Raw genomic sequence first — 25,663 nt, forward strand, 5'->3', positions numbered from 1 at the left:
GGAGTGCAAAGGGACGCACTACAAATATCGCCACCGTATTAGGTCACAAGAGAAAAATCCCAGTCATTTATCGAAAAATCTATTGCTCCTCTCCATGCTGCTGTGTCGTGTTTCGGCCGTAAGCCGGACGCTAACGAGATGGGGACGGAGATCACACCGAGGATGTGGCCTTCACCACCGGACCTTCTTGTGCAGCTCAAACCGCTGTCATGGTGTTTCCGTAGGAGAGGGCAGCGCTCAATCCGCAGAGCCGGGTACTGCTCAGGGGCTGTATCGGGACACTGTGCTCCTTCCCCGGACTGCGTTTCCCATGAAGTTGGCAGGGCAGAAGCTGCTTGATAGAGAAGTCGAGATTCAGGAGGTATGATAGCTTTGCTCGAACCACGATTTTTTTTTTATTTGATGACTTCCATATTGAGCGATAAAGTAGTTTGGACCTGTGTTTTTTGTTGTTGTTGATATGTCTTTTATTCGGCACATAGGTCGTGCAATAAAATACAAGATACATTTATAATACACTCACGGGCCTCTTTATTTTAGCAGTAAATGTACTCTGTTACTAACTTTAATTAATTAACTGCTTCATTGACATTGTCAAAACGTGTTTTACTCAATCTGCATCGCTAAATCTAAGTTTTAGACCGTTGAGTGTGCGTCACTGTACCTCTTCAAGTGCGATTGTACTTTTGGCTTCACAACAGTGGATTCACAAGTCTGTAACGAACCTATCTTGTCCATTTACTTTCACTTACGCTTGCAATTGGATTGTTACATTTTTGTCATACCATCAGCTACTTTTATATATATGTCAATGTGTCATACCATCAGCTACTTTTATATATATGTCAATGTGTTTTGTTTTTAGAAATGTGGATTTGCAAGTTTGTACACTTGGCAGAGTGAGAGGAAGACCAAAAAGTTTTGCCTTCACGATGGGCCACCATACGCCAATGGAGACCCGCACGTAGGACACGCGCTAAACAAGGTCATCATTTCATTTCATTTTTTGCTGTTGCTCACTGCCAGCTTACATGACATGTAGAAATGCAGAAAGCAGTCTGGGAAATTGCTCGAAACTGGTGTTGGTTGAAATAATCAAGTGTAGATTTTGAAATGTTAAATGATGTACATAACATTCATTACAATGACAGTACATTGATAAAGCACTGCGGCATTACAAAAATTCCATCCCAGATCCTGAAAGACATTCACAACCGTTTTGAAATGCTGAGGGGCAGACAGGTTCACTACATCCCAGGCTGGGACTGCCATGGTCTTCCCATTGAGCTGAAAGCTTTGGGCGAGCTGGGTGCCGAGAATCTCAGCCCTCTACAGATCAGGCACAAAGGTAGGAAAGAAATACTGGTGGCACTGTGTGAACGGCAGTGTGTTGGATTTGCTTCGTCGTGGTTGTTTCTGAGCAGCTCGTCAGTTTGCAAAGGGGGCCATAGAGCGCCAGAAGGCCGCTTTCCAGCGCTGGGGGGTGATGGCCAACTGGGACCAGTGCTACTACACTTATGATGGTCCCTATGAGGCCGCCCAGCTGAAAGTGTTCCAGGAGATGCACAGCAAGGTTAGCCATTAAAAAAAATCTGAATGTGATTTTCCTTTTTTTTTTCACTTTTTTTTTTTTCTTCAAAATCTTACACACCCAGCAAATCTGGATTAAAATTAAACAAAGCATCCCTACCAAACAGACTTTCAGCAAATTATTCTTAATGTAGCATTGGTGTGCACATATGCAACCAGTACATTGTTTATTTTCTATTTTATTGTGTTGTACAGTTTTTTTAAGGTCATTGTTATTATACTGTATCAGTCCCAGTCAGCAACCTAAAGAAGCACACTACCAGTATAGAATTAACGTTAAAATTTGGATCCCTAGTGGCTTCATCTCTTTTCGTTGTCTAGTAGATGTCAACCACTTTTTATGCCCATTAAAGTGCTTAAAATTGCAATGTTGGAGAGTAAAACAGCTGACTGCGAGTTTTGTACATTTTTCCATCATTGAAGTGCATTTGTTCCACGATATTTTCCCTTAGGGGCTCATCTATCAAGATTACAAGCCTGTTTTTTGGTCTCCTTCATCAAGGTATGAAGACATTTTTAGTATGCCGCTTGTTTGCCAAATGAACCATTTCTAGTACACTTGAAAGTTGGTTATTAAAAGATGATGAAAAACAAACTATTATGTAACTGTGGTGTCTTTGAAGATCAAAGCCTTTAAGACTACTGCACATCCTGCAACGCAGTTGAACATGACCGAACTGTTGTACAGTCAGTGGGATTTAGCAAGGAGTTTTGCTGCATTTTGGTGATCAACACCTCACTTGTAACCGTCAATCCGAAATGACCTTGTTGTATACTTGAGTTTTCATGACCAAAATCTACATTGCTCGTGTGAGATTTACATAGCTGCCGGCATTGCCAAGATGTATCATTAAAGTTGAACTCTTTCAGCGTCATGCGAAATCTCCAGAGTGCCAGCCAATTTTGAGTATTTTGATGCGCTGACAGAATATAGTATTGTTTGACTATGTAGACATTGCTGGTACCATATGAAAGACTGGATTACCTTCTTTGCCTAAAAAAAGAAAGTAAGAGTCTGTGTTATTCCATTCTTTAGTAATCACAGTTTGAACATAGGTCATTTGACTGACCCCAAGCTATGTTGGACAAAAGCAGAAAGGAAATGTTTTCTGCACAACAGTGATTTTGACAAATATTTTTTTTGTAGCATCTGATACATATAAAGAGTCTTTCCCTTCAAGAAAACATGAACAAAAACAGTGAAAATTATGGCAAAATAACAGTTTGCATATGTATTCCACTACATTACAACAGTCCTCGATTGGCATAATGTTAAAGGGAGTGCTGGTCATGAGTGTCATCTATCCATTCATTAAAAAAAAAAAAAAAACTTGTGCTGTCAGAACGGCCTTAGCCGAGGCAGAACTGGAGTACAACCCTGAGCATCTCAGCAAAACCATCTACGCAACGTTCCCACTGGTCACACTGCCGCCTAAGATCGCATCAAAAGCAGGTAATGCAAACATTCACATGCAGGTTTCTCGGAAAACCAACTTTTTTTCATGTGAATGGGGATTATCTCTTGAAAATGATTTGATTTTTTGTTGTTGCTATTTGTGTATTTTCAGGTCCGGGAGATGTTTATGTGTTGGTGTGGACAACGCAACCTTGGACTATCCCCGCTAACCAGGCGGTCTGCTACATGCCAAATGCCCAGTAAGTAGGAGGGCTACATTTCTTGCCCGTGCAAATGTTTTTGTAATGGAGAGATGACTACAAACACTAGTTTATGCATCAATACATGTAGGGAGGGTTGTTCATTGTTGCTGAATTGTACAGCGAACCGTCATTTGTCATTGGGAACACATTCAAATTAGACTCACTTGGAATTGTTGCAACCCTACAATACAGATCATCTATAGGTTTCTAAGCTCTATTTTACTCCTTATCATTCTTCAAACGCATTACTTTTTCAAGTATTTTTGTGCCATTTTTCTGCAAATGTCACTGAATATAAAGTTAATGTATAAAGTCACTTCGACAGAAGAAGTCTTTCTCAATTGCAGTCTTCCCAATAAGAGTCCCAAGTGTGCTCTACTCGTTCTCTTTCTTTTTCATTTCCATCCATAGTTTATTGTAAAATAGGCATATACTAGTGCACTTTAAAACACAAAAATGTTCATCTAAAATATATAACTTTTCTGAAAAATGTATACCTTAGTGTTAGCTAGGGCTGCAGCTATCGAATATTTTATCATTTTATATTAATCAGAAAATTTTAATCGAATATCAAGTATTCGGATGAAAAATATATAATTTGGCTTGGTGAAAAACACTTATAAACATAGATGACAAAATAACACTTAATTATTAATAACACTTAGCACCTAATTATGACTGCCCAACTTTGATCATTTTTAGTGATCATTTCTCTGACTTAACTTTCTTAAATCTTTTCTTTCGAGTAAAATGAAATTTGACCAGTAGAAACGGTAACTCCTCAAAGGCTGTCAGCCAGTGTGCAAAGTCATTTATGCCTATTAAACTGCCTTTGAAAAGTACCACCAGCCAATATTGAGCACTCGAGCTTTTCTAGCTAGCTGCTATTCACAACAGAGCCGCTGCAAAGCGCTGGCAAGAGGTACCATACAATACAATGTAAGCATAGTAAAATCTTTTTTTTTTGGCGCCCTTAGTTGGCGATTGATGGCCATTTCTGAACGAGGTTGTATTGTTGACTGGCTGACAGTAGTGATGTGACGTGATGTGAATCGTAATGGTTATTTTCAGGTGTAAGATATTAATGTTTTAACATAAACTAAGAAAACCATCTTTTGAACAGCTCTTTTTACTGAATACTTTGTGAACGAATGGTTACCTTCTTAAGAGCCAAAAGTCCATCACTAACAGATAGCAAATCAGCAATACATAAATAAATCAAAGAAGTTGTTCGGCATGACATGCCGGAAATAACGATTCATGTATTATTTGGTGGAGTTTTACTCTGAATTGTTCCAGCAAACGGCATACAATACTCAGATTTTGACATTGTTTTTGCGCTGTTAAAATGCTGATTGACTTCTGGAGCTTAGTTGGACTTCACTACCTCTTCTTGTTCATTCATGGCTTATTACAGTAAGACATAGTCAAGTTTTTATGGTGCACCATTTTTGTATTTGCTCATCTGACCACATTGAAACATTACTCCTAATAGAATGAGGCTTTGTGTTAGCGATGTAGCCAAACTGAAGGAAACGGCTCCACAGTGAAATAAAATGACTTCCTTTAATTACATTTTGAGTTACTTTTTGATTAAAATTTTAACGTGTGAAGATTTACCTGGAGCACTATGGACTTAAGGACTTGATGTATTTACAGGTACTCTGTAGTGAGAAGGAAAGACAACTCTCAACTGCTCTTAATAGCCACTGAACGCACTGTTGGTTTGGCAGCAGTGTTGGGAACAGAACTGGAGAGTGTCGCCAGTTTCACTGGTAACCGCACACACACTTGTCAAACGTAAATAAATCACACATTTAGCTCTTGTTTTCAACCCATAGGATCAGAACTAGAGGGTGGAATCTGCAAGCATCCCACTATTCCCGACAGGCAAGTACCACTCTTGCCCGCCAATCATGTGACAATGGCCAAAGGAACAGGATTGGTCCACACGGCACCGGCTCACGGCATGGAGGATTACAGTGTGGCTTCTCAGTTTAAACTTCCTGTGGTACGTTGGAATTTGTGAGGCTTAATAAGCAAGTTTGGTGTGGTTTCAACTGTTGTGCTTCTGTTTAAGGAGTGTATGGTAGACGAGGATGGCAAGTTCACGGAACTGGCAGGTCCACAGCTCCAGCATCTGTCTGTGTTTAAAGAAGGCAACGAAAAAGGTACTGAGGAAAGGTGTCCAAAATCTGCTAACGTTTCACTTTCTGTCTGGGATTGCTTTCCGATCAGGATGATGTGCCTTTCATCTCCCCCACTGTGTGCGTGTGTTAGTGATCAGCATGCTGAAGGAGTGCGGGGCTTTGGCTAAAGAAGAGGATTGCGTTCATAGTTACCCTTATGACTGGAGGACGAAGCAACCTGTTGTCATCCGGCCCAGCAAACAGTGGTTTATCAATACAGGTTCACTCAAGGACAAGGCCAAGGTCAAGATTTATGAATTGTCTTCCCTCGGTGTTGTTGTTGTTGCACACAAGCGATGGCCGGCTTGTTCAAAAACAGCCGTTTGTGTGTGTTTCCAGGACGCGCTGCAAAAGGTTCGTGTTTTGCCAGAGTCAGCACGAAGCAGCCTTGTGACCATGTTGGACAGACGCACGTACTGGTGCATCTCACGCCAACGCAGCTGGGGTGTCCCCATCCCAGTATTCTACCATAAAGAGACTGGCGAGGCGCTCATCAACAAGTAAGACCGTGTACAAAACGTAATATCATCATGAAATGCAAAAAGTTAGAAAATATTGTGCCTCTTTCCTGCCTGCGCAGACACTCTGTGTCCCACGTAGCGACCCTCTTCAAGGAAAAGGGCAGTGACTGTTGGTGGGAGCTTCCGATTGACACTTTATTGCCAGCAAATGTACTCAAGAAGGTGAGTGTGAAAATAGGAGTTCACGCTAGACACTGCATTAGGCACACCTGCTATCACTCCAAGGCCTTGCCGGCTCTGACGGCCCACCGCTGAAGACAATATATCCTACCTTTCAGGTGTTATGGACACACATTACCGCTTGATCGGACAACTCGGAAGGGCATAAAGTGCTTTGTTTGTTTTTGTAAACAAAACAATCAAGTTCCACCCGCTGATGTTGAACTTTGCAGTCATGCAACTTTGACGCTATAATTAGGGAAGCACAAAAACTTAAACTTTTTCCTTGACAGAGAAGTAAACTGTATAGTCCACAATACAAAAATCTAAATATTGTTTAATGATTAGGAAATGAGGGAATGATTCTGAACACCCTGCATTTTTAAAGAGGCACTTATACTCAGTGGAAAATGACACAATTGAATTTATTCCTTATTTTTGTGTCATTAGGGTAGTGTAATTTGCTTTGCATGATAATTAGAGATGGAGAATCATCCTGCCTTTACAGTTAGTTAGGCTACTGTGTACATAAGTTGGTCACTGTTTTTCTTTTTTATGCCCTGGTCAGAGTAAAGCAGGACCAGCAACCGACTATGTCCGTGGAGAGGATGTGCTCGACATCTGGTTTGACAGCGGGGCGTCATGGGCAGCAGTCCTAGAAGGTAAAAGTTGTTATTATCAGCTGCTTGCTTTTGAGGTGTACTGGTAACGCTAAAGGAAATTGTTTTCATGTAAAATACTGCCATACATTCACAGTTGTTAGTTGTGTTTGTTACTAGAGGAATGAATGCAAGCATGCAGTGGGGTATACTGAACTAAATGGAATATTATTACGATGCTCCATTTGAATGAACCATTCACTAAATATATTGCGCTAATGACATGCCAGCGCAAACACACCCACAAAGTTTGACAGCCCAAGTGCAGTTAGCTCCCGTTTTGCCTCAAATTACTTCTCGAGGCAAAGGAAAATGCTGTTGCTTTGTACCAAGAACACTATTGCTGAACCATGGCAGTTAGGAGAGACTCTTTCACTCAATTTACCCTTTTCAAACATGCCTCAACTTAATCTCATTTTTGCTCTGCCGTGTTTTAAAATTGTAATAAATTCACAAGCCAGATCTCAAATTTAGGATTTTGTGGACAAAAGTGTTTTCCTCAGCAAATGGCATTCATTTGTTGCGAGTGCATTGGAGAGGAAAACGACATCTTCATTTGGGTGGCTCATTTTCGTCTGCTCTGCTGCACTCGCCGGTCGATCTCTCCTGGATCTCCTACTGGGCCACTAGGGGCAACGGGATACCTGATATCCATCTAGCACAATGAATGGCGCACTGAGAAACATTCTGTTTGGCTGTGCAGTTAGAGATTCATTTCACCATTTGACCCTGATTTATGAATTCGATGCTCCATTTTTATCATTTTGCAGCATGTAAAAGCCGTGCACTATTTTAGTGAATCTGACCCTGTGTATATATGCATTGTGAGCCAAACAACTGTGCACCCTTCATCTAGTTATGTCAACTGTGTTAGCCAATGTTAATCTATCCTTCAAACAAAACTCAATGTATCTTTTCTTACATCTATTTTTTTGTCATTGTAGATTGTAGAGAATTATTGTCACGTGTATAGCACGAAACCACAAAATTGAAATTCTTACTCTGTTCACATCAGCGAACAGAAGACAGCTGCCACGGTGGGCGCCATCATGCTAAACATGCCATTAGTTTTAATTGTTATGCTAGTCGGGCTGATTATGATAGCAGCATCCTCAAATCTGCATTTTACTGCCTTCGTCACATGACGATTTCTAACTCGGATCAGAGGTGGGGCTGCCGGTGACGCTCTCTAGGCCGACCCACTTGTATACAAACATTTAAGAGTCAAATTTACAGAAAAGTGTTTGAATGTTGGATTGTTGTCATTTCCAGAGGAGCTGGAGGCGGACTCTGAGGAGCCTGAGTCTCGTCTCAGCTGGCTCCCGGCGCCACTGCGCAAACCGCTGGTCACAGGTTGTTGGGCCAAATTGTTTCACGGTCGAAACGACCGTTTCCCTTTTGCAAGGCTCTTTAGCTCCTGGTCACTCCAAATGCTCGTTCTTCCTCATTTGGGCTTTCGTGGCAGGTTAACGGTCACAAGTTGGTTAATGGCCCCTGTCGCTCGCCGTCCTTTGCATGCGGGACTTCTCCTGCTTTGGCCGCCATCGGCAAACAGCTGCACTTCTTTACCAATAGTTTTCTGTGCAGACTGCTTGAGGATGAGGCAGACGGCTGGCCTTGCCCTATCATGTTCCCGGTTGCATCCGACCTGGCATATGTAAAGCTTTTTAATAACCGTTTGGTCACTCTGCTAACAACTCTTGTCCTCTGTCTAAAATTTCCACATGTTCAGTGCTCTGAGGATGAGGACTAACAGAAAGTAACCCAGCTCTCAATGCTCTATCGCCGGCATGACTTTGGGCCTCTTTTCTTTTCCTCCTAAAGAGACAGACTGCAGGGCGGACGTGTATGTGGAAGGGAAGGACCAGATCGGAGGCTGGTTTCAGTCGTCACTGCTCACCGGTGTCGCCGTCAGGAACAAGGCGCCTTACAAGTGGGTTTTTGACAATACAAAAACATATGTACAATTTACAATGCTGACATCCACCAACTGCTAAAATTACTCAAAATCTCAGAGTATATTGGCCAAGTATGTGGAAAATCAAGAAATTTGTCAACACTACACAATCATTGACTGAATAATTTCCCAGTCACACGACACATTTAGACACAGATGACCTTGGCAGAAGGTACAATTACCCTCTATTCATCCGTTGCCATTCGTACAACAGAATCAATGAGTCGTGGCTTAATGCTAAATCCAGGTTAATGACAAGCTAAAATATACAGAAAAAAGGAAGCTATTAAGCGTGATTCTAAGGATAACTAGTGGCTAGAGAAGGATGAGAATGCTGGTTCCCTTTAGAAGCAAGGTGTCAATAAAGCATAACTTTCATGACTTATTTTAAACAGCCTAGCTGGGACCTTTTGTTTCATTAAGGGCAATGCAGGCGTGTACACACTTTTGCTCAACACATTCATTGTACATACAGGCCTAAAGTAAAAAGCAATGTTTAGAATGAAGTATTCAGAGATTCTTGTGTTATTGGGGAGCAATAACTATACGATGTCACAATCAAGTTAGAAGTTAAAGAAAATGGGAAATGCTGTGTGTATTTTTGTCTGTGTGTGAGTAGGTCACTTGTGGTCCATGGGTTTGCGGTCAATGAGAAGGGAGAGAAAATGTCCAAGTCGCTTGGGAATGTTGTGGACCCGGATATAGTCGTCAATGGTGGGAAGGTAAAAACTAATGTCTAATCTTAGCACTTACTTTGGCATTTCCATCCTCGCACGCACACGTCTATGAATGGAGTCCCGTCGCTCTGTTTACGGAAACAGGAAACGCATACTACAATAGAACGCAGTGGCACCATTTTATACAATTATAATGTAGTCGAGGCTCGGTTTACAGCCAAGTTCTGTTTCCATGACGTAACCCAAACTTGTATCCAAGTTGGAACACATGCCACGACTAATGAAAATTAAAGTTTAGTATATAAGCATTTATCTTCTTATATAGTACTCACTCTTGCTATGTCTACTAATTGACGATTCTCTCCCATGTCATCAAATGCGTGAAGATGAAATTCAGGCCCTAATCTTTATCTTCAATTCAAAAGCTGTGCTTCTCTAATCCAAAGTAATACAAGACTGCCGTCCAGCTGCTGCCTTTTCAGGCCCTTTCCACGCCTGCGTATGTATTTTCGGTAGCAAAGGTTTGGATTCTAATTGATGATTTTAAATGTCCATGGCAATCAGTCAGTTCAAATTCAAATAAATTGATCTTTTTTGTTGTTGTTATTTTTACAATAAATTTACATATTTCATATTGACCATTTTAACCGTTTAATTTTTATTGTCACCTTATATGAGCTGCCCAAACTCAGTGTAACGCAAATCCAAACTGTTTTAGTTATGTGTCAGGATTTTTTTTTTTTTTTGTAATGTTTCAATTTTACTAAGACTAAGACTAAGTTATTTTTTTACATTCCTCGTCAAAGGACGGCAGCATGCCAGCCTACGGGGCGGACGTGCTGCGTTGGTGGGTGGCCGAGTCGAACATTTTTTCCGAGGTTCAGATCGGACCTTCGGCCCTAAACTCGGCCCGAGACAACATCAGCAAGGTAGCGGCGCCACTTGGTTACGCGTTTACACGGATTGCCATGTCGTCAATTCATCAAACTTTATCTCCAACAGCTCCGAAACACTTTACGCTTCCTGCTCGGCAACCTGCACGGCTTCGACCCACGAGTTCAGGCTGTGGAGCCCAAGGAAATGCACTACATCGACCAGTACATGTTGCACCTGCTGCGCGAGTTCAGTATGAAGGTAACTCATAAATAAGGCTGGATTTACACTGTGGTACCAAAATATATATATTTTTGGAGGGGGGTGGGGTTGCTTTTACACCTTTTTCACGTTTTTGGCCACATCATCATGGCCACTTCAGCCAATTGAAATTGGTGTGATGGATTTTTTGTCTTATTACTAAACTTACTAAACTTGTCAATTACTAAACTGAATCATAAAGTTTGAGTGCATTGCATTTCACACTGGACTCAAAATGTAAAAATCTTATATTGTTTTCAATATATATATATATATATATATATATATATATATATATATATATATATATATATATATATATATATATATATATATATATATATATACACACAGTGGGCCCCCGGGTTACAAACTTAATCCGTTCAGCGGCTACGCTCGTAACTCGAACTGCTTGTATAACGGGCAATCCAAACCTATGTTAATTCGTGAATGCTCGTAACTCGAACTGCTCGTATAACGGGCAATCCAAACCTATGTTAATTCGTGAATGCGTGCAACGCGTGCAAAAACTTTAGGTAAAAATATCACGACTTTATATACATATTAAATATAAGTAACATAATCTACTGTACAGCTAAAATAAATTACATATACAAAGGACAATTGACATTTACCTTTGGAGTGATGTAACTTGAGCTGGTTGGAGGCGGAGGGGAGCAGAGACCAACCCGCAAAGTTAACACAGTTACGCTGATTTGCTATTGCTCTTACAATGTCACAGTCACTGTTTCAGTCACGGTGTCAGTCACGGAGATGCTAAAACATCATCCTCTTACTTCTTCCTTTACCGCTACTAATTTTAGAAGCTATGTCTAACAGATAAAGTTTGCAAAGTCTTCACAACATTCCTTCCTTCCGTTTTTCACTCATTTTCTCTCCTTCCTTCCATCCCGACCAGCTGTGCCATCAAGCTAGATAAAGGCGTTCGGCCAATAGCATATCGGCATTTCTGTGATTGACGTGACGCCGGCCAATAGCATCTCCGTGAGTGAGACCGGGTGACCTTAATCGACCAATAACATATTGGCATCCATCCAATATGGGGTTAGTCACTATCTCAGTCACGTGACTGACACCGTGACTGAGACAGTGACTGTGACGTTGTAAGAGCAATAGCGTTCACGTTACTGTCACAAGTGTCAACTGCTGACTTTGTTGACGCAGCCAAGCGAAAATACATTTGCTTACACAATGGCAGGCATGTCGGATTGTTCGCAAGACGAACGGTTGTGTTCGCAAGCGGGGGAGAAAAATGGTCCACGCTCGTAAGCCAAAGTGTTCATAAAACAGGGTGTTCGTAGACCGGGGGCCAACTGTGTATATATATATATATATATATATATATATATATATATATATATATATATATAATTTTTTTTTTTTTTTTTTGACAAGGAGCTGATTACAAAAAGGACAGATTTGAGTGGAGTTACCCTTTGTTGACCATGATAACAATGGCGATTTAATTTTAGAATTTGGATGCTTCCTATGCTGATTGTAGAAAGATTTTACTCTTGCTGTAGCATAGCACTTCTCAATTATATTTTGACAAGCCCCACCAGGAAAGAGAGAAATTTTCGTGAGCCTCCACTCCCCACTTGACACGCTTACAATAAATACGATTATTGTCTATAAAGATTGTGTAAGTACACCTAAACCTTTATTCTTTTTTAACATTAACAAAAGAAAAAAAACACTATTTGAAAAGCACTGTTGTAACAATATAACATTTTGTCCTACATATTATGTATTTGTCCATACATATTAATGTATGGTATTATTATTTATTGTTAAGAGTACTGTATTTTCAGCACTATAAGGCGTACCGGATATTAAATCGTGTGGAATCAAAGCTACAGTGGTGGCTGGGGCTGAATTTGCATTCTGTTATGTATCCACAAGATGGAGCTGCACTGCAGGCAGTTTCAACTCGATGATTGGAGAAGTCAGAATATTATGCAATCATCACATGATATGATCAATATATAAGACGCACTGTCAGCTTGAAAAAAAAAAATATATAAGGCTTTTAGGTGCACCTTATAGTGCTGAAAATACGGTATTTTAGTTAAAAAACAAAACAAGCATCTGATGCTTCTATCCTCATTTACTTACAAATGCCAACTGCAATCTGAAATGGGGGAATCGTACTTTCCGCCATCGACTGGATGAAAACCTAAGGTTTTTTTGCCTGTCACAACTAGACAGATGAACAAAGATGCAAAGATGTAGCATAGTAAATAATTTGATACTTCCTGCACCCTGCTTCTTTCCGTTTAAATATAATGTATCCTTTGAAAGGTGACCGATGCTTACAGTGAGTTTGACGCTGGCCGAGTCATACGCCTCCTCCAAGCTTTTATGACCAGAGACCTATCCAGCTTTTATTTCAGCATCATCAAAGACAGGTATTGTTCTCTTATAATCCGCTTGCATCACTGTCAGCACTACACAGTGAAGGCACACAACTATGTTCCAGGTTGTACTGCGATCCCGAGGAGTCGCTGGGTAGAAGATCATGTCAGACAGTCTTGGAGGAGATTCTGGACGGGGTGACAAGATGCATTGCCCCCATACTGCCTCATCTTGCTGAAGATGTGTACGCTCATACACCAGGACATAAAGGTGAGTAACAAAACATCACGAAAACAGTTTGACGTGGTAGAGTTGTCCACGTGCCTCAAGTGTCTTTGCGGGGACATGTGCAGAAGAAGAGACGCTATTCAGGACGGGCTGGATCAAATGCAGCTCTGTGTGGAGGAAACCCGGACTGGAAGAGGCGGTGGAGGCGGCGTGCGCCATCAGAGACTCCTTTTTGTCTTCTATTCCAGGCAAAAACGCAGCCCAGTATGACCTCACCGTCGCCATTGAACCGGGACTCTTATTTGAACTCATGGAGGTAGGTAAAACCTAATGAAAGTGTTGTTTTGTTTTGTTTTTTTAAATCTGCACCTCGAACACTTTTCATCAACAATGTCCTTAAGATCTTAATTTAAGAAAATTAAACAGCAACACTGGGCTTCACTTTTTAGTCTCTCCAAGAAGAGCCCTCGTCGACTTCATCTCAGCTTGTGGAGCTCATGATGGCAGCCAGGGTCAACATGAGCAGCACGCTGCCTCGCGATCTCCCCTCCGACACCCTCGTGAGCCACGGCACATTCCTCATCAATTTGGAAGGTGAGCCCACCGCACCGCAACCTTAACTGAGAAACGGTTCGTAACCGTTTGTGCGCCTATAATCAGGCGGCGTTATTCGAGAGGAGAGTAGCTACAATATAGCAGCGGTGCCCACTTCTGCCGATCGATGCCCACGATGTCGACGATACACTGCGGAATCGGCAGACTGCCTGTGTCCACGTTGTCAGACCGTGCTTGCCAAAGCTCAGTAGGGGACCAAAAACAGCCCATCGCCATGGAAACCGGTGACTCTCTCGTCGAGGAAACCGTCACCCCCAAGAGCTCTCCAGAGACTTTTACGCATCGTACTAAAGATGTTGAGGTGGTTTACTGTAATTATCATGGATTGCACTGACTGAAGCGGAGTGCATAAGGAAGCCGGTCCAAAGGCTGTTTTAGTTTTGTGTATATAACTATTGGGAAATGAATTCAATACGAATGTCACTATGTGATCATGATAGCTTTTCATGAGGTGTTTACCTTTTGTATAATAAATCATGTTTGTTAAATGCGATTATATAGGGAAAAGGTACACTAAAGCTATGTGATTGTGAAGTGTGCGGTTTTGCACGGATAAGAATGGGCAACACAAGCATGTATTAGGAAACCGCTTTATTCGGTCCAGTTGCAACACGGGGACTAATTAAGAATAAAGGCTTACGGGCACTTTGAGTACACTAGTGCTTGCATTTACAGTATATATATTACATACATACAATGTTTAATTAAACAAGGTCCTGCTTCATAACAAAAACTCATGTGAAGGATGATCAACTCAAAATATCCAGAAGTATGATCAATTGTTACAGACGAAACGAGATGTTAAAAACCAACTGAAAGAGCTGAGCTCTATCGACATGATCTGAATAAAGTCCCCCCAAAAAATTAGGGAAATGTGGCCTTTGTTTAATCAACTTCACTTGAGGAGCGTTCACAGACTAAGCTGTTAATGTGTGTTAAGTCAGTCTTCCGTTAGGGCATCAACTGCCTCTAAGAGGTGTAGCGCCAGGCTATACTGGGCGTGATTCTCCGGAAGCATCTCAATCAAGTGGCCCACTAGCCTGCTGGTCTGATGGAGCGGCACCAGGGGGCAGCGCAGCTCACTGGGGTCCTGCAAAACAAGAAATGCTGCATCAACACCTAATACTTAACAGTAAGTCGTACTTTGGCTTAAGAGTGGACAAACTTAAGCGGTCACTGAAAGTAATTCAGTTTAAGAACAACGTTTTTGAATTTAGAAAGTCCACAATATATACTACACCATAATATCAACAAAAGAAAGGCAAAAACCAACATTGAACGCCCCCGGCATTGTCCGTGTGTTGCAGTTTCGATCAAGGATACTCCAACGGATCACAAATACCATGTACACAGTAGTGACTCACACGTAAACGAATCATTTCGAATGCTTCAGAGAGCGTGATTCTGACCTCTTAACCAGGCTATGTGTTGGTTACTCAAATCCCAAAAGAAAGTAGCGGGCTCCTCACCATCGCCTTGAGCCATGTGCAGAGGGTGGGAGGCAGGCGGGCCAGTAGCTCCATAGCGGGTTGTGTCTGGTTCTGACCGTGTAGTAGTGAGTAGCTCAGCCTCTGTCCTGTGATCATCAGCAACTGAGAGCCAAGCACGTCCTTGTCTTCCACCTCCAACATCACCTAAGAGGGACAGCCATCCGTCAAGTCCAAACGTGGTGTCAACTACTCGTCTGTAAAAGTTGTTAGTGGGTGCCGGCCCTCGACCGGACCTCCTCTGCGTGCGGGTCCAGGCCCTGGTTGTAAAGCTGGCACACCAGGTGTCGTCGCAGGATGTCGGGAGGGACCTGCAGCAGGCCGCCCAGCTCCAGACACAGCGAGGGCCACCACTCGGCACGGGGGCCGCTCGAGGGCGATGCCCGGGGCCCCGCGTTCGCTGCGGATATGGACGGATCGTCGATACACTGCACCCAGGCGGTAAGCACCCGGAGAAGGAACTGGGGCAGATGGAAGATGAACAGACATTTAGTAGCGGGGTTATATCAGTTTTGAACTTTTCAATAGTGGTTTTGATTTTTGCTTTTGAGATTCAGTTAATTATTGTTTGGCTCACGTCTGTTATTCTTATATTTGTTTTTTTCTTTCGACACAAAAAGTGTTGGTTTTCTTTTTAGTACTGCAAGATTTTAAAAAGAAAAGCTCAAACGTACAATGCAATAAGGTAAACTTCTGAAACGACTGTTCAATCTTGCTTGTGCAACATTCTTATGTTACATTATCACTGCCCTTCATTATCACTGCCCTTATTGCCCTATTACTGGTTTTATTGGCTCCTTTATTATCTTCTCCATTGTGTGGAATATAGGCCTGCTCAGGGACGTGAACAGAATAAGAATTTCATTGTGAAGTGTCACTATGCATATGACAGGAAAACACTTGGATCCTGAAAAAAAAAAGATTAAAATAAAGCCCAACAAGCTCATTAGGGCTGCACAATTAATCAAAATTTAACTGTGAACATGATATTGGCTGCCACGGTGAAAAAGTGATCCTCTGCGATACGCTAACATTTAAAAAGCCGCCTGGACTGTACATGTCAAATCAAGCACTTTGTCATTTCACCACCAGGGGGCAATGGTTCCCACATGTCTGCATGACAAAAGCCTCTGCTTTTTTCACCCTAATATATTACTTACCAGTGTGAAATGGTGTTGAGTTTCTCACCTGATTTCTAATATATACAGCACTAGTTGTCAATTGAGACCCTTGAAATGACCGAAGATGACATTTTGACGAATTGATTAAAATTTCTAAGTAGGCTCATTTTTTTCATTGGTTTGCACTCAGCAAGTAAGTTAGCTGTTTTGCTCCGTGTGCCAAGATTTTGCCACGTCTTAGGTGAATTTCTTTAAATGATTTACTTTAATTTAGTTTATGATTATTTGTAAGTATCAAGCCTTGAAGCCTTGTTTAAATACTGCTTGTCTATAGAAGGGAAATAGACATGTTTGACTAAACATGATTAATATTCGTGATGAATAATCGTGATTTTAATAAATCATCATTTTTGAACATGGTGTTAAAACAGACTATACAATCTGTGATTGTGATGTAAACCAAACGATTGTAAAAGTAGGCAACAAGCTCATGCTGTTATCAGACACAACTCGGAGTGGTTCTGGATGTGTAAAGTGCCTGTGTTATTAGTATCCCTTGTTATTCACCACAATAAAAGTAAAAAGAATAAAAGTTTGCAATCAAAACGGAGCTGCCAAAGAAGCTAACAGTTATTCTCTTACTCTTTTTTTCCTTTTTATTTTTCAGCAGTGTGGATGCCTTGCGGACCTATGCGAATCTTGGTTCTACCACATATCTGGTTTGGGTGAAAGGACTTATGATCGCGGGTGGAGATAGTGTATGTCTTGTGTGTGTGTTGTGTTTTGGTGGTCATCCAAAGTACACGCTTAAAAGTTCCACTATGTTTTGTTTGGTTAGACTGATTTTACAGATTATTCTTGCCAAACAGTATTTGATTATTTTCAGCGTTTCATCAGAGGGAGGTTTGCCCGTGGTTGTGAAAATTAACTGAAAATGAAGGTTCGGGTCTCATTGACAAGTGTGCCTCGCAGATCTGGGGTTTGCATCTCATCTTGGGCCTTCCTGTATGGCCTTTGCATCTAATCCCCGTGCTAATGTGGATTTACTCCAGATGGTCCACCTTTCTTCCACGTTGAGCGTGAACAGTCTTTTGCGTTCATGTGCCCTGTGTTTCGTTGCCGAATTAGATTATTTGGAAAAAAGGCTTGCGTGTTGTTTGATCATCTTGTTTTCAAGATATTGTATTAAGATTCACATAGAGTGTCCTTTGTAAATTTAATGCGCAATCATAGCCTTAACCTCAGAAAATCTAATTTCTGACTTTTTTTTACGCATGCTAAGAACCTTGACACACAAATTTGTGTCTCGTGCTTTGGAGAGAATTTTGATACGACGAGCTGCTGCCGCCCCTGTGCATTACATCACAACAGATGGTCAATGCTATCACAGTGTTGTAAAAGTAATGTAGATGTCGTTCACACAAAGCTAGCAGCAGAGCTTATTTAGAGCAAGAAAATGCCAAAATTAGCAATGGACCTTTGGTTTTAACTATATCTCATACTAGAGGTTTTCTATTCTGGATCGAGATAAACACACTCTGGCTAAACTGGACCAAGCCAAGCGCCATCTCTTCACTACTCCAGAAGGAAAGCTCCAATATAGCAGTGGCTGGGGGTGGTGACCAAAGGTCATCGTGTGGCTACAAACGAATAAACTCAAATCATGCGCTGTTTTGTATGTTATTGTTGTCATGGTGACAAAGGTCTTGGTTGACTCTCTGCCAGTGTGAAGCCTAAGGAAGATCAAACAGCAAAACTCAAACTGAACTAGAGCCAACCGTCTCAGTGTCAATGAGTCAACACCCTTCAAACAGGGTTAAGAATGCAAATCATTCAATCGTCAAATTAAATTAATTATGATTTAAATCAAGCGATGATTTAATTCATTTAAAACTCAAAATTCAGAGAAACTCATTAAATGTGTTTCCGGTAAAACTCTTATCTATCACACTATCATTAAACTTCCAAGACAACCAGAACGGGCCAGTTGCAACTACCGTAATTCAATGACCTGGATAAATTGGTATATTCAAAGGTAAGCAGGTTTAAAGTTAAAAAAACACTAGAAGAGCCAACTTTCTTACTGTGAAATTTTCTTTTTTTTTTTTCTCATTCATTCTTTCTTGAATCAAGTCTGGCTACAAAATACTTATCGTTGGGAGGAACAATATTTGCTGAACCTTTGGCACAGAGAAGAGGAGAGAAGTCTCACCTCCTGTCTTAATAGGACCAGTCCTGGGTCCATAACTCCACTTGGCATGAGCTGAATGGTGGTCAGGTCTCGAAAAAAAGCATTTTTACCCTGGAAGAAAGATTTCAGTTACCATCAGACAACACCGAAGAATTGTTTTTCCATCCCAGAGTCTATGTATTGCCTATACCCAGCACTTTACCATTGTAAATACAGTGGGCCCCTGTGTTACGAGATTAATCCGTTCCGCGGTTGGGCTTGTAAGGCGAATTCACCGTATGACAGGCCATCCAAACCTCTGTTAAATAGCTCAATCAGAAAACATCATAAATAAAGTAATAATACATAAAGAGTGTGCTTGTTATGCCCATATTCCTTAGTAAGTGTAGCCTAGGCTAGGCTAGCTTCGTATTTCTTGATTATCTCCAGCTTCGTTTCCATATAAATAATCTTCTTACTTCTCTCTTTAACAGCATTAGCAATCATGGGAGCCATGGCTAACCCATTCAAGTTAGAATTAAGCAGTAATATGCACTATAAATACGGTTTTATAACCACTCACGATAGAACAAAGCTTTACCATTCCACCATTTTGAAACGAGTGAGGCCAACCTATAGCAGACCACCATCTCCATAAGGAGATGCTGACCAATACCAGCTGTAACACGGGGGTCCAATGTATGTGCAAATTTGGGTTAGGTCAACACCAAGAGAAATGGAATTCTGTTGATAAATGGGAGGATCCCAGGACAAATGACGTCTCCTTACCTTGCTGTCAAACAGGCTAAGGGGTTTAACCTTTAGGTTGAAAATCAAGGCGGCATGTAGCAAGGAGGCTAGCAGGCAGTGGTGCTGCACCAGGGGATAGTGCACACCTTTCTGTTCCAGGGCAAGTTCAGCAATGGAGGCCGGGCCCTCTGCTCCACACCACACTTCCTCCACGGTCAGCTCGGGGGGAGGAACCTCAGCTACTGCTGAATCTGCCTGGAGATCAGCAGGGGAAGCAGAAAAAATGAACAAACAGAAAAAAAAAAAAAAACATGAACGTTTGAGTTTGTAACAAAAGGACAAACATGCTAATTAACCAACAAAAGATTTTTTCAGTGTTGTTGCAAGTAAATACTAATCATCAGCTTTTCTACATGGGGGGAGACAGTAATTATAAGTTCCGTGATAACTGTTATCTTAGAGTTATTTTTGGGTATGTAATTGTTTTTTTTCCTTCTATTTCCCCATCTATTCTAGAAAGAAATATACCTTATAGGCACAGCAAATTATTTCAGCCACTACAGTGCATCTATCTACATGTCCTCATTCAAGTTGCAGGCCAGCCATAGCCTATCCATGTCGTCTATGCACTATAGCCTGAATTGTCACCCGTCAATTGCATGGATAAACAAGCATTCACATCATTCAAACCATCAATGGGTGGGAACTAACTAATCCCATCAAAAAAAATGCGGGTGAATCAATACACAATCAGTGACTACGTTGAGAATATTTATAAAGTGATAAGAATCTTACACACATTTGCGGTTAAGTACAATTTAGTTTTAGAGTCTTCCACTAATGTAACATACACAATTTTTGAATGTGGAAGAAAGTTTGAGTTCCTCAGGCCTGAGCACAGATTCAAAACCTGCCGCTAGAAACTGCCATCCAACATGGGGGGGGGGGGGGGGAATAAAAAAAAAAAAAAAAAAAACCACACAAACGGAGCTGATAAGCCTCATTTACAGCTCATGCCTTTTGCAAACGGAGCCCAGCCACTGGCCATTCTTCATGCCACGTTATGGACTCTCCTTACTCACAAAGTAGTTGACAAAAGACAATGGGCACTGATTCTTAACCAAGAGTCCGGTCACCTCCATGAGGATCTGCAGTAGCTGGACGCAGCATCCCAAAAAGGATGTCAAAGCTTTGTCTCCCATTCCTACATCCTTCAAACAAAACAAAATCCATCACAATCAATCTTTTAGGCAAGGGACTGATTCAGAACCACTTAAATATACTTACCCGTCGGCACAAACGATCTTTGGGTGCTTTGCCCACCTGGAAATATTGAGATAAAAGATTTAGGTCTAGAAACCATCTCTTTTGTTACCAAGAGGGTATTGCCTACCTTCTCAATGAGGAAGGCAGCTGCAGAGAAACGTTTGACAATAAACGTACTCCACATCATTGTGCAAATACCTGTAAAAAGATTCAATTTACATCGAGAGATTAACTGGTTGCACTTATGCAAGAGACCATATATACAGTGGTATCTTCTTTGGCTTTTTCCTGACCCTTCAAGAAAATCATGGCTGAGAGAGACCAGAATAAGCTTCACTATTTCATCCACAGGCATCTAGATTATTAGAAACACAGATAAGGATTGTTGTAAAACAACTTATGTGTAATGTAAATAATGTATTAGTATGGTTTGGCGGTGGTGTGGCAACCATCTGGGTATCGGTCGCTGAAAACCTCGGATGTATTTTAATAGGCTGCAATCTGCGACAACTGGACATCACGATTCAAATTTGGAATCATTGCAAAACAAATGACAGTTCAGTGGGGATCCAAGCATCCTCAGTGCGCGGCAAGCTTAAGGCTTTTGCCCAGTCAATGTACACTAGAGGCTGCTATTTTTACAGGAATCCCACACGTCATGAGAAGCCTGCCATGGAAATCAACTTTATCTTTAATCATGCAATTGAAGCAGTGCAGGACAAAAAGTTGAATGGAGCAGACACAAGTGAGATTACTGTATGTAGTAGGAAGAAAAACGACAAATCTTCACCAGATGTTAGTTTTCTTTAATGTAGCTGACCTCCAAAATAGGAGGGGTACAGCAGCATTCTGAACAGGAACAGGACAAAAGCCGTATGAGATAGGACAGGATTTTCTTTTTTTTCTCATACGATGGTCCGGGGCAGGGTGGGATTTTAATTTTTCTCTGGGGATGAAAATTTACTCCTGCGACACCCTTTAAGCAAGACAAGAGGATCCCCGAATGACGGTTAGAAAAGCCTACCTAGTTGAATATGTGGACTCGAGACCAGCTTCAGATGTTCCATGGCCCGGCACAAGTGCGCCCCCTCCTCAAGGTCAAACATGAAACAGGATGTCAGCAGGGATGCTTTGAAACCAAAATGATAAAGCATGAGTGTCTTTGACTTTCTGTAATTCTAACCTCTGGGTCTTTGTTCCATTGCACCACATACTCCCAGCAGCAATGAGCAAAGAGCAAGTTCGGTGAGAGGGAGTGTAGGAAGCGCTGGCACACAGCCTCCAACAACTCTGCGTGGGCATGCATACAACATTGTATTCATTGTTCAAAACAGGTGCAGCATACAGTATCACAGCACCCAGATTTGATTTCCTTCCAACCTGATTTTCCATCTGTGTGCTCTTGACTTTCTACCACTTTGACATCTTCTCCTGCCCCCTCTTCTACCTTTTTATCTTCATCTGTATCCACTCTCTTTTGAAGGATTTCTTTCAAGTCTTCAGGGGCCAAGTTGTGCCTAAACACCCACTTGGAGACATTATCAGTGATGCCACCTTGAGGGACAATAACAAGATTTCAGCCTTAAGAATTACCAGCTAGAAAACAAAATCAACAAATCAATTAGAGGACTTTAACCTGATCCTCCCTCCAGCAAGGTCTTGACGGAACACAAAACAGCAGGGCCTCCGGTCGAACCAACAATCGGCGGCACTAGGAGTAGCGTCTGCAGCACTAGCACATCTTCCAGTTGACGAACACACACCACCCACTGCTCCAGTTCTAAAGACACCGCTTCCCACTCTGACTGTAACTGTCACAGAGCCACACAGAAAGCGCAGCACGTACTTTCACAAATGACAGCTAGTTAGCAAATTAGGGCAAAACATGTACTGACATTGTCATAAATATTCATTTTATAGGTTTTTTGGACTGTTTAAAACTGTTTGCTGTGGTTTTAGAAAACAGTCTGGTGGCAAAAAGATATCAAAGATGAAGAATCACATTACACCAAACATCAAGCTGATTTGCTGGACTTTGGAGAAGGATTCTGGGGTGGGCATGGCAATCAATCTTCAGCTGGCCCACAAGTGTGGATGTAGTTATCATGTAACTTAGTAGGGGCAATTTAGAAGAGCTCGCTCACTCTATTGCATTTGCTAATTACAAGTGTCTGTGCAGTCTACCTTGCTGTCTGCCCTGCTGGTGATGCTAGCCTTAGCGGCACGATGAGCAACAAAAGCAGCCAGCAGAGCAGCTGCAGAATTTTGTGACTGCACCAAAATGGTGCGGCACTGCTGCCACCATGGTGAGACAGACTGCGGGTCCCATGACTCTTCTATTGCACCTGTTGAGAAGGCAGGAGAGCGGCCAACTTCATTGCTTGATGATTCTCAGGAAAATGCAAGCTTGTGTCTTGTGTCCGCAGATAATTATAATGCACATACCTTCCATGTTACAAAGGAAGACCAGTAGTGTGTGAAGATTTTTAAAACATTCTGTCGGAGTCTGGAGCACCTCTTTTTCTCGTTGCAACCACACACTCAACAACAGAGGCTTCAATGAGACAAAAAGACAAATTATAAAAACCTCAAAGAACAAAATGACATTTTCATTCATCACTAGTCTTACTAGCAGCTGCTGTGGACCAATGCCAGCCTGTTGCAGTTTCTCACAGATTTTAGATGGTGGGCTTCTGCCACACAGGCAACCCCAGAAGATGAAGCTCCCTGCACAGAACACGTAAGACAATACTCACTCTCTGCTTGAGTAATGTCAGGAATTGAATTAGGATAAGCTAATGCATGGAGAACTGATAACTGGGTGTACCTAACTGGTTCCATTCTGCTTCAGAATGGTGAAGAAGCTTCACCTGCCCATCCTCTGTGCATTCAATCTGTGACAGGAAGGCTTGGGCAGGCAGAGGTGCATCTGGTGCATCTTCAGCAAAACAAACGCTGGGCCTCGAATTGAGCTTGGCGTAGCGTTGTAAGGTGGGACTCACGCGCGCCAAATCATATTCAATGCCATCAAGTGAGTCCAGCTGTTGATGGGGTTTGTACAGAAGAATTCCGATATTTAAAATAATATGTTACATCTCGCAAAGTATGACTCAGCATAAAGCCATTCAGTTCAAAGGGAGAACTTACACCGAGAGCTTGGTCGGGTTCCCCAGAGTCAACGGAGGAGTTCACGTGGTGGATGTCAGTGTACAGCTGAAGCAGTTTCAGTTGGGAGGAGCAGAGCTGCATTAACGCTGGATCTACTTCTTCAGCATCTGGAACACAGACATTTGATACACGAACAGTTTGTACAGAAAGACAAATTAGGTAACAATGGATACTCAAGTAAAAATGCTCTCTTTCAGATAAGTGGCTCCACCTCGCTGCTGCAGAGTGCTGAGTAAGGCGCATGTGATGTTTGTGAGACACGAGACAGGAATGTTCTTGTTGGACAGCAAAGACTCCAAAGCCTACAATGTACAAAAAAAAAAAAAAACACAAGCCAAAACTTAGAAATGTGTGCAGACACAGCAAATTCAAATAGATAAATAATTATAATTATTAATTCATAAAAAAATCTGTATTCATTTTCTAGTCTGTGCTTTGTGCTGATTACTTACAATTCAATAATGTACAATGTTTTCAGATATTGTATTATAATTATTTTTGTAGTCAGGCTAATGCATGTAGTATATTTGTGTAACTTATCTGAATTTATTGATCACATGAAATCGCCTAAGAAGATTGAAATGAGGCAGATAGGAAATCCTTTCACATTGTAATGAGGACACAGCAAGCCTGTATACACTTAGATAATATATATCCCTTTCTGCATATCCCAGTATAAAAGTGAGACAGTCCTCAAAATAAATGAGGCTCCAAATCTCATTTGGTGTGCAACAAAAATGTAACATTGGAATGCAAGAATTCAATGAAAATTAGCATACCTGCTTTTGAATAGAGGAGTGTTTGATATCCAGCAGCAATCCTTTGGCCTGACTTTCCAAAATATCTAAAACGAAAAGTAACGCCACCCAACAGAATGATTTAGAGAGGTTTTGCAAAGTCTAATACAAGACTAATGCTCACTTAAATTAAGTGGGGGAATGATTATTTGCTGCCCTACTGAATTTCCTACATTTTTTTTTTTTATGCAAACCGTCTCTATAGACTATTAAAAAAAATCTTAAAATAAATTACACAAAGGTCATAAATTAAAGGTCTGAAATAAAATTCCACTCTATTTACCGTTTAAAGTGAAGTATGCAATGCAGTTAACCAGCATACCTCTGCAAATCAGTTAAATGATACCACAGACTTCATTATTTGCCTATTATTATTAGTAATAGTGAAGTCAGTGATGATCCTCAGAGGCATACATTTATCAATTAAACAACAGTCAATAACTTTAATATGTGTTTTTTCCAAGGTTTGCTTAAATACACACTACACCTAAAAGAAAAAAAATAGACTGTATAAGTATGCAAAACTAGAAAGTCAAAGGGGAAGAAAAAATGTTCTTAGTATTTGTATCAGAAACTGTAAATAAACAGCAATCATGAATAACCTCTCACCAGGCTCCATTTCTCTGCTCTTGAGAATTGAAGTCAGTTTCTTTAACAAATGCATGTCTTTGGCCCCTTCACTCTTTTTGTCACTGAAATGAATAGAAAATATTGATATAATTACTTTTATCAACAATATCTTTCTATATCACAAAAATAAGATGGCGGACCTGAATGTGAATCTGCAAGGAAATATTTGTTACAGGATGAAGAGGATCCGTAACTCTGTCACCTCTTTGAAAGTGGACAACCTTCCATCTTACGTGCCCTCAAATCCATTCAGTCTTTTGAAAGAAAATGTTTTGAAGAATTGTGTGTGATAAAGTTCACATTATAGTGTAAGAAAATAAAGCTTTTGATTAGTTGATGGTGGTACCTTGACTTTAGCGTTCAAGTCATACGTCACACTTCGGCTTGCAAAACGAGAGGGCGAAAAAAAAAATCAACAAACCCCTTGTGTTACAAGGTTTGTAACAAAACAACCTGTAAGTTTGTACCCGTGTGTACTGTATTATACTATGTGCACTGAAGTTAACCAGT

At 41.2% G+C, this 25,663-nt stretch overlaps 2 protein-coding genes across 4 annotated transcripts in view; one reads left to right on the forward strand and one right to left on the reverse strand.

The window, feature by feature from the left end:
* Positions 1-14,420, forward strand: iars2 (isoleucyl-tRNA synthetase 2, mitochondrial). Of its 2 annotated transcripts, XM_088432924.1 has the most exons (24): positions 1-361; positions 866-985; positions 1,195-1,348; positions 1,425-1,573; positions 2,043-2,092; positions 2,934-3,043; positions 3,159-3,246; positions 4,909-5,024; positions 5,091-5,260; positions 5,330-5,420; positions 5,530-5,681; positions 5,778-5,938; positions 6,019-6,121; positions 6,687-6,780; positions 8,050-8,130; positions 8,602-8,710; positions 9,354-9,456; positions 10,218-10,340; positions 10,414-10,545; positions 12,868-12,974; positions 13,046-13,191; positions 13,275-13,465; positions 13,599-13,743; positions 13,810-14,420. In XM_088432924.1, exons 1-24 carry the CDS (start codon positions 95-97, stop codon positions 13,953-13,955), a joined length of 3,108 nt encoding a protein of 1,035 aa, XP_088289050.1. In that variant the 5' UTR covers positions 1-94; the 3' UTR covers positions 13,956-14,420. The 2 variants fall into 2 exon arrangements, with proteins under 2 accessions (XP_088289050.1, XP_088289051.1); XM_088432925.1 differs by lacking the exon at positions 8,050-8,130.
* rab3gap2 (RAB3 GTPase activating protein subunit 2 (non-catalytic)) overlaps positions 14,341-25,663 on the reverse strand; it is an 18,402-nt gene continuing 7,079 nt past the window's right edge. Inside the window, exons 16-35 of one of the 2 annotated variants that reach the window (XM_088432923.1) lie at positions 25,133-25,215; positions 24,506-24,570; positions 23,938-24,028; positions 23,706-23,833; positions 23,386-23,599; positions 23,188-23,285; positions 23,004-23,112; positions 22,743-22,903; positions 22,195-22,369; positions 21,939-22,112; positions 21,742-21,848; positions 21,583-21,646; positions 20,686-20,756; positions 20,580-20,615; positions 20,429-20,503; positions 19,332-19,547; positions 18,585-18,674; positions 15,488-15,712; positions 15,234-15,398; positions 14,341-14,854 (exon numbers count right to left, since the gene is read on the reverse strand). In XM_088432923.1, coding sequence (XP_088289049.1) covers positions 14,705-14,854; positions 15,234-15,398; positions 15,488-15,712; positions 18,585-18,674; positions 19,332-19,547; positions 20,429-20,503; positions 20,580-20,615; positions 20,686-20,756; positions 21,583-21,646; positions 21,742-21,848; positions 21,939-22,112; positions 22,195-22,369; positions 22,743-22,903; positions 23,004-23,112; positions 23,188-23,285; positions 23,386-23,599; positions 23,706-23,833; positions 23,938-24,028; positions 24,506-24,570; positions 25,133-25,215 — 2,497 coding nt within the window. In that variant the 3' untranslated portion in view covers positions 14,341-14,704. Of the gene's footprint in view, positions 14,855-15,233; positions 15,399-15,487; positions 15,713-18,584; positions 18,675-19,331; positions 19,548-20,428; positions 20,504-20,579; positions 20,616-20,685; positions 20,757-21,582; positions 21,650-21,741; positions 21,849-21,938; positions 22,113-22,194; positions 22,370-22,742; positions 22,904-23,003; positions 23,113-23,187; positions 23,286-23,385; positions 23,600-23,705; positions 23,834-23,937; positions 24,029-24,505; positions 24,571-25,132; positions 25,216-25,663 lie in introns of both variants that reach the window. The other variant, XM_088432922.1, reaches the window with a different exon arrangement.

Source organism: Hippichthys cyanospilos, chromosome 14 (genome assembly GCF_059441005.1).
Source record: "Hippichthys cyanospilos isolate Australia breed blue-spotted pipefish chromosome 14, RoL_Hcya_1.0, whole genome shotgun sequence".
NCBI classification, from domain to species: Eukaryota; Metazoa; Chordata; class Actinopteri; order Syngnathiformes; family Syngnathidae; genus Hippichthys; species Hippichthys cyanospilos.

Coding starts and splice junctions, on each gene's coding strand:
- iars2 (XM_088432924.1), top strand. CDS start 95: ATGCTGCTGTGTCGTGTTTCGGCCGTAAGCCGGACGCTAACGAGATGG. Junction 6,781..8,049: donor ATGGGCAGCAGTCCTAGAAG/GTAAAAGTTGTT, acceptor TGTCATTTCCAG/AGGAGCTGGAGGCGGACTCT. Junction 10,546..12,867: donor TGCGCGAGTTCAGTATGAAG/GTAACTCATAAA, acceptor ATCCTTTGAAAG/GTGACCGATGCTTACAGTGA.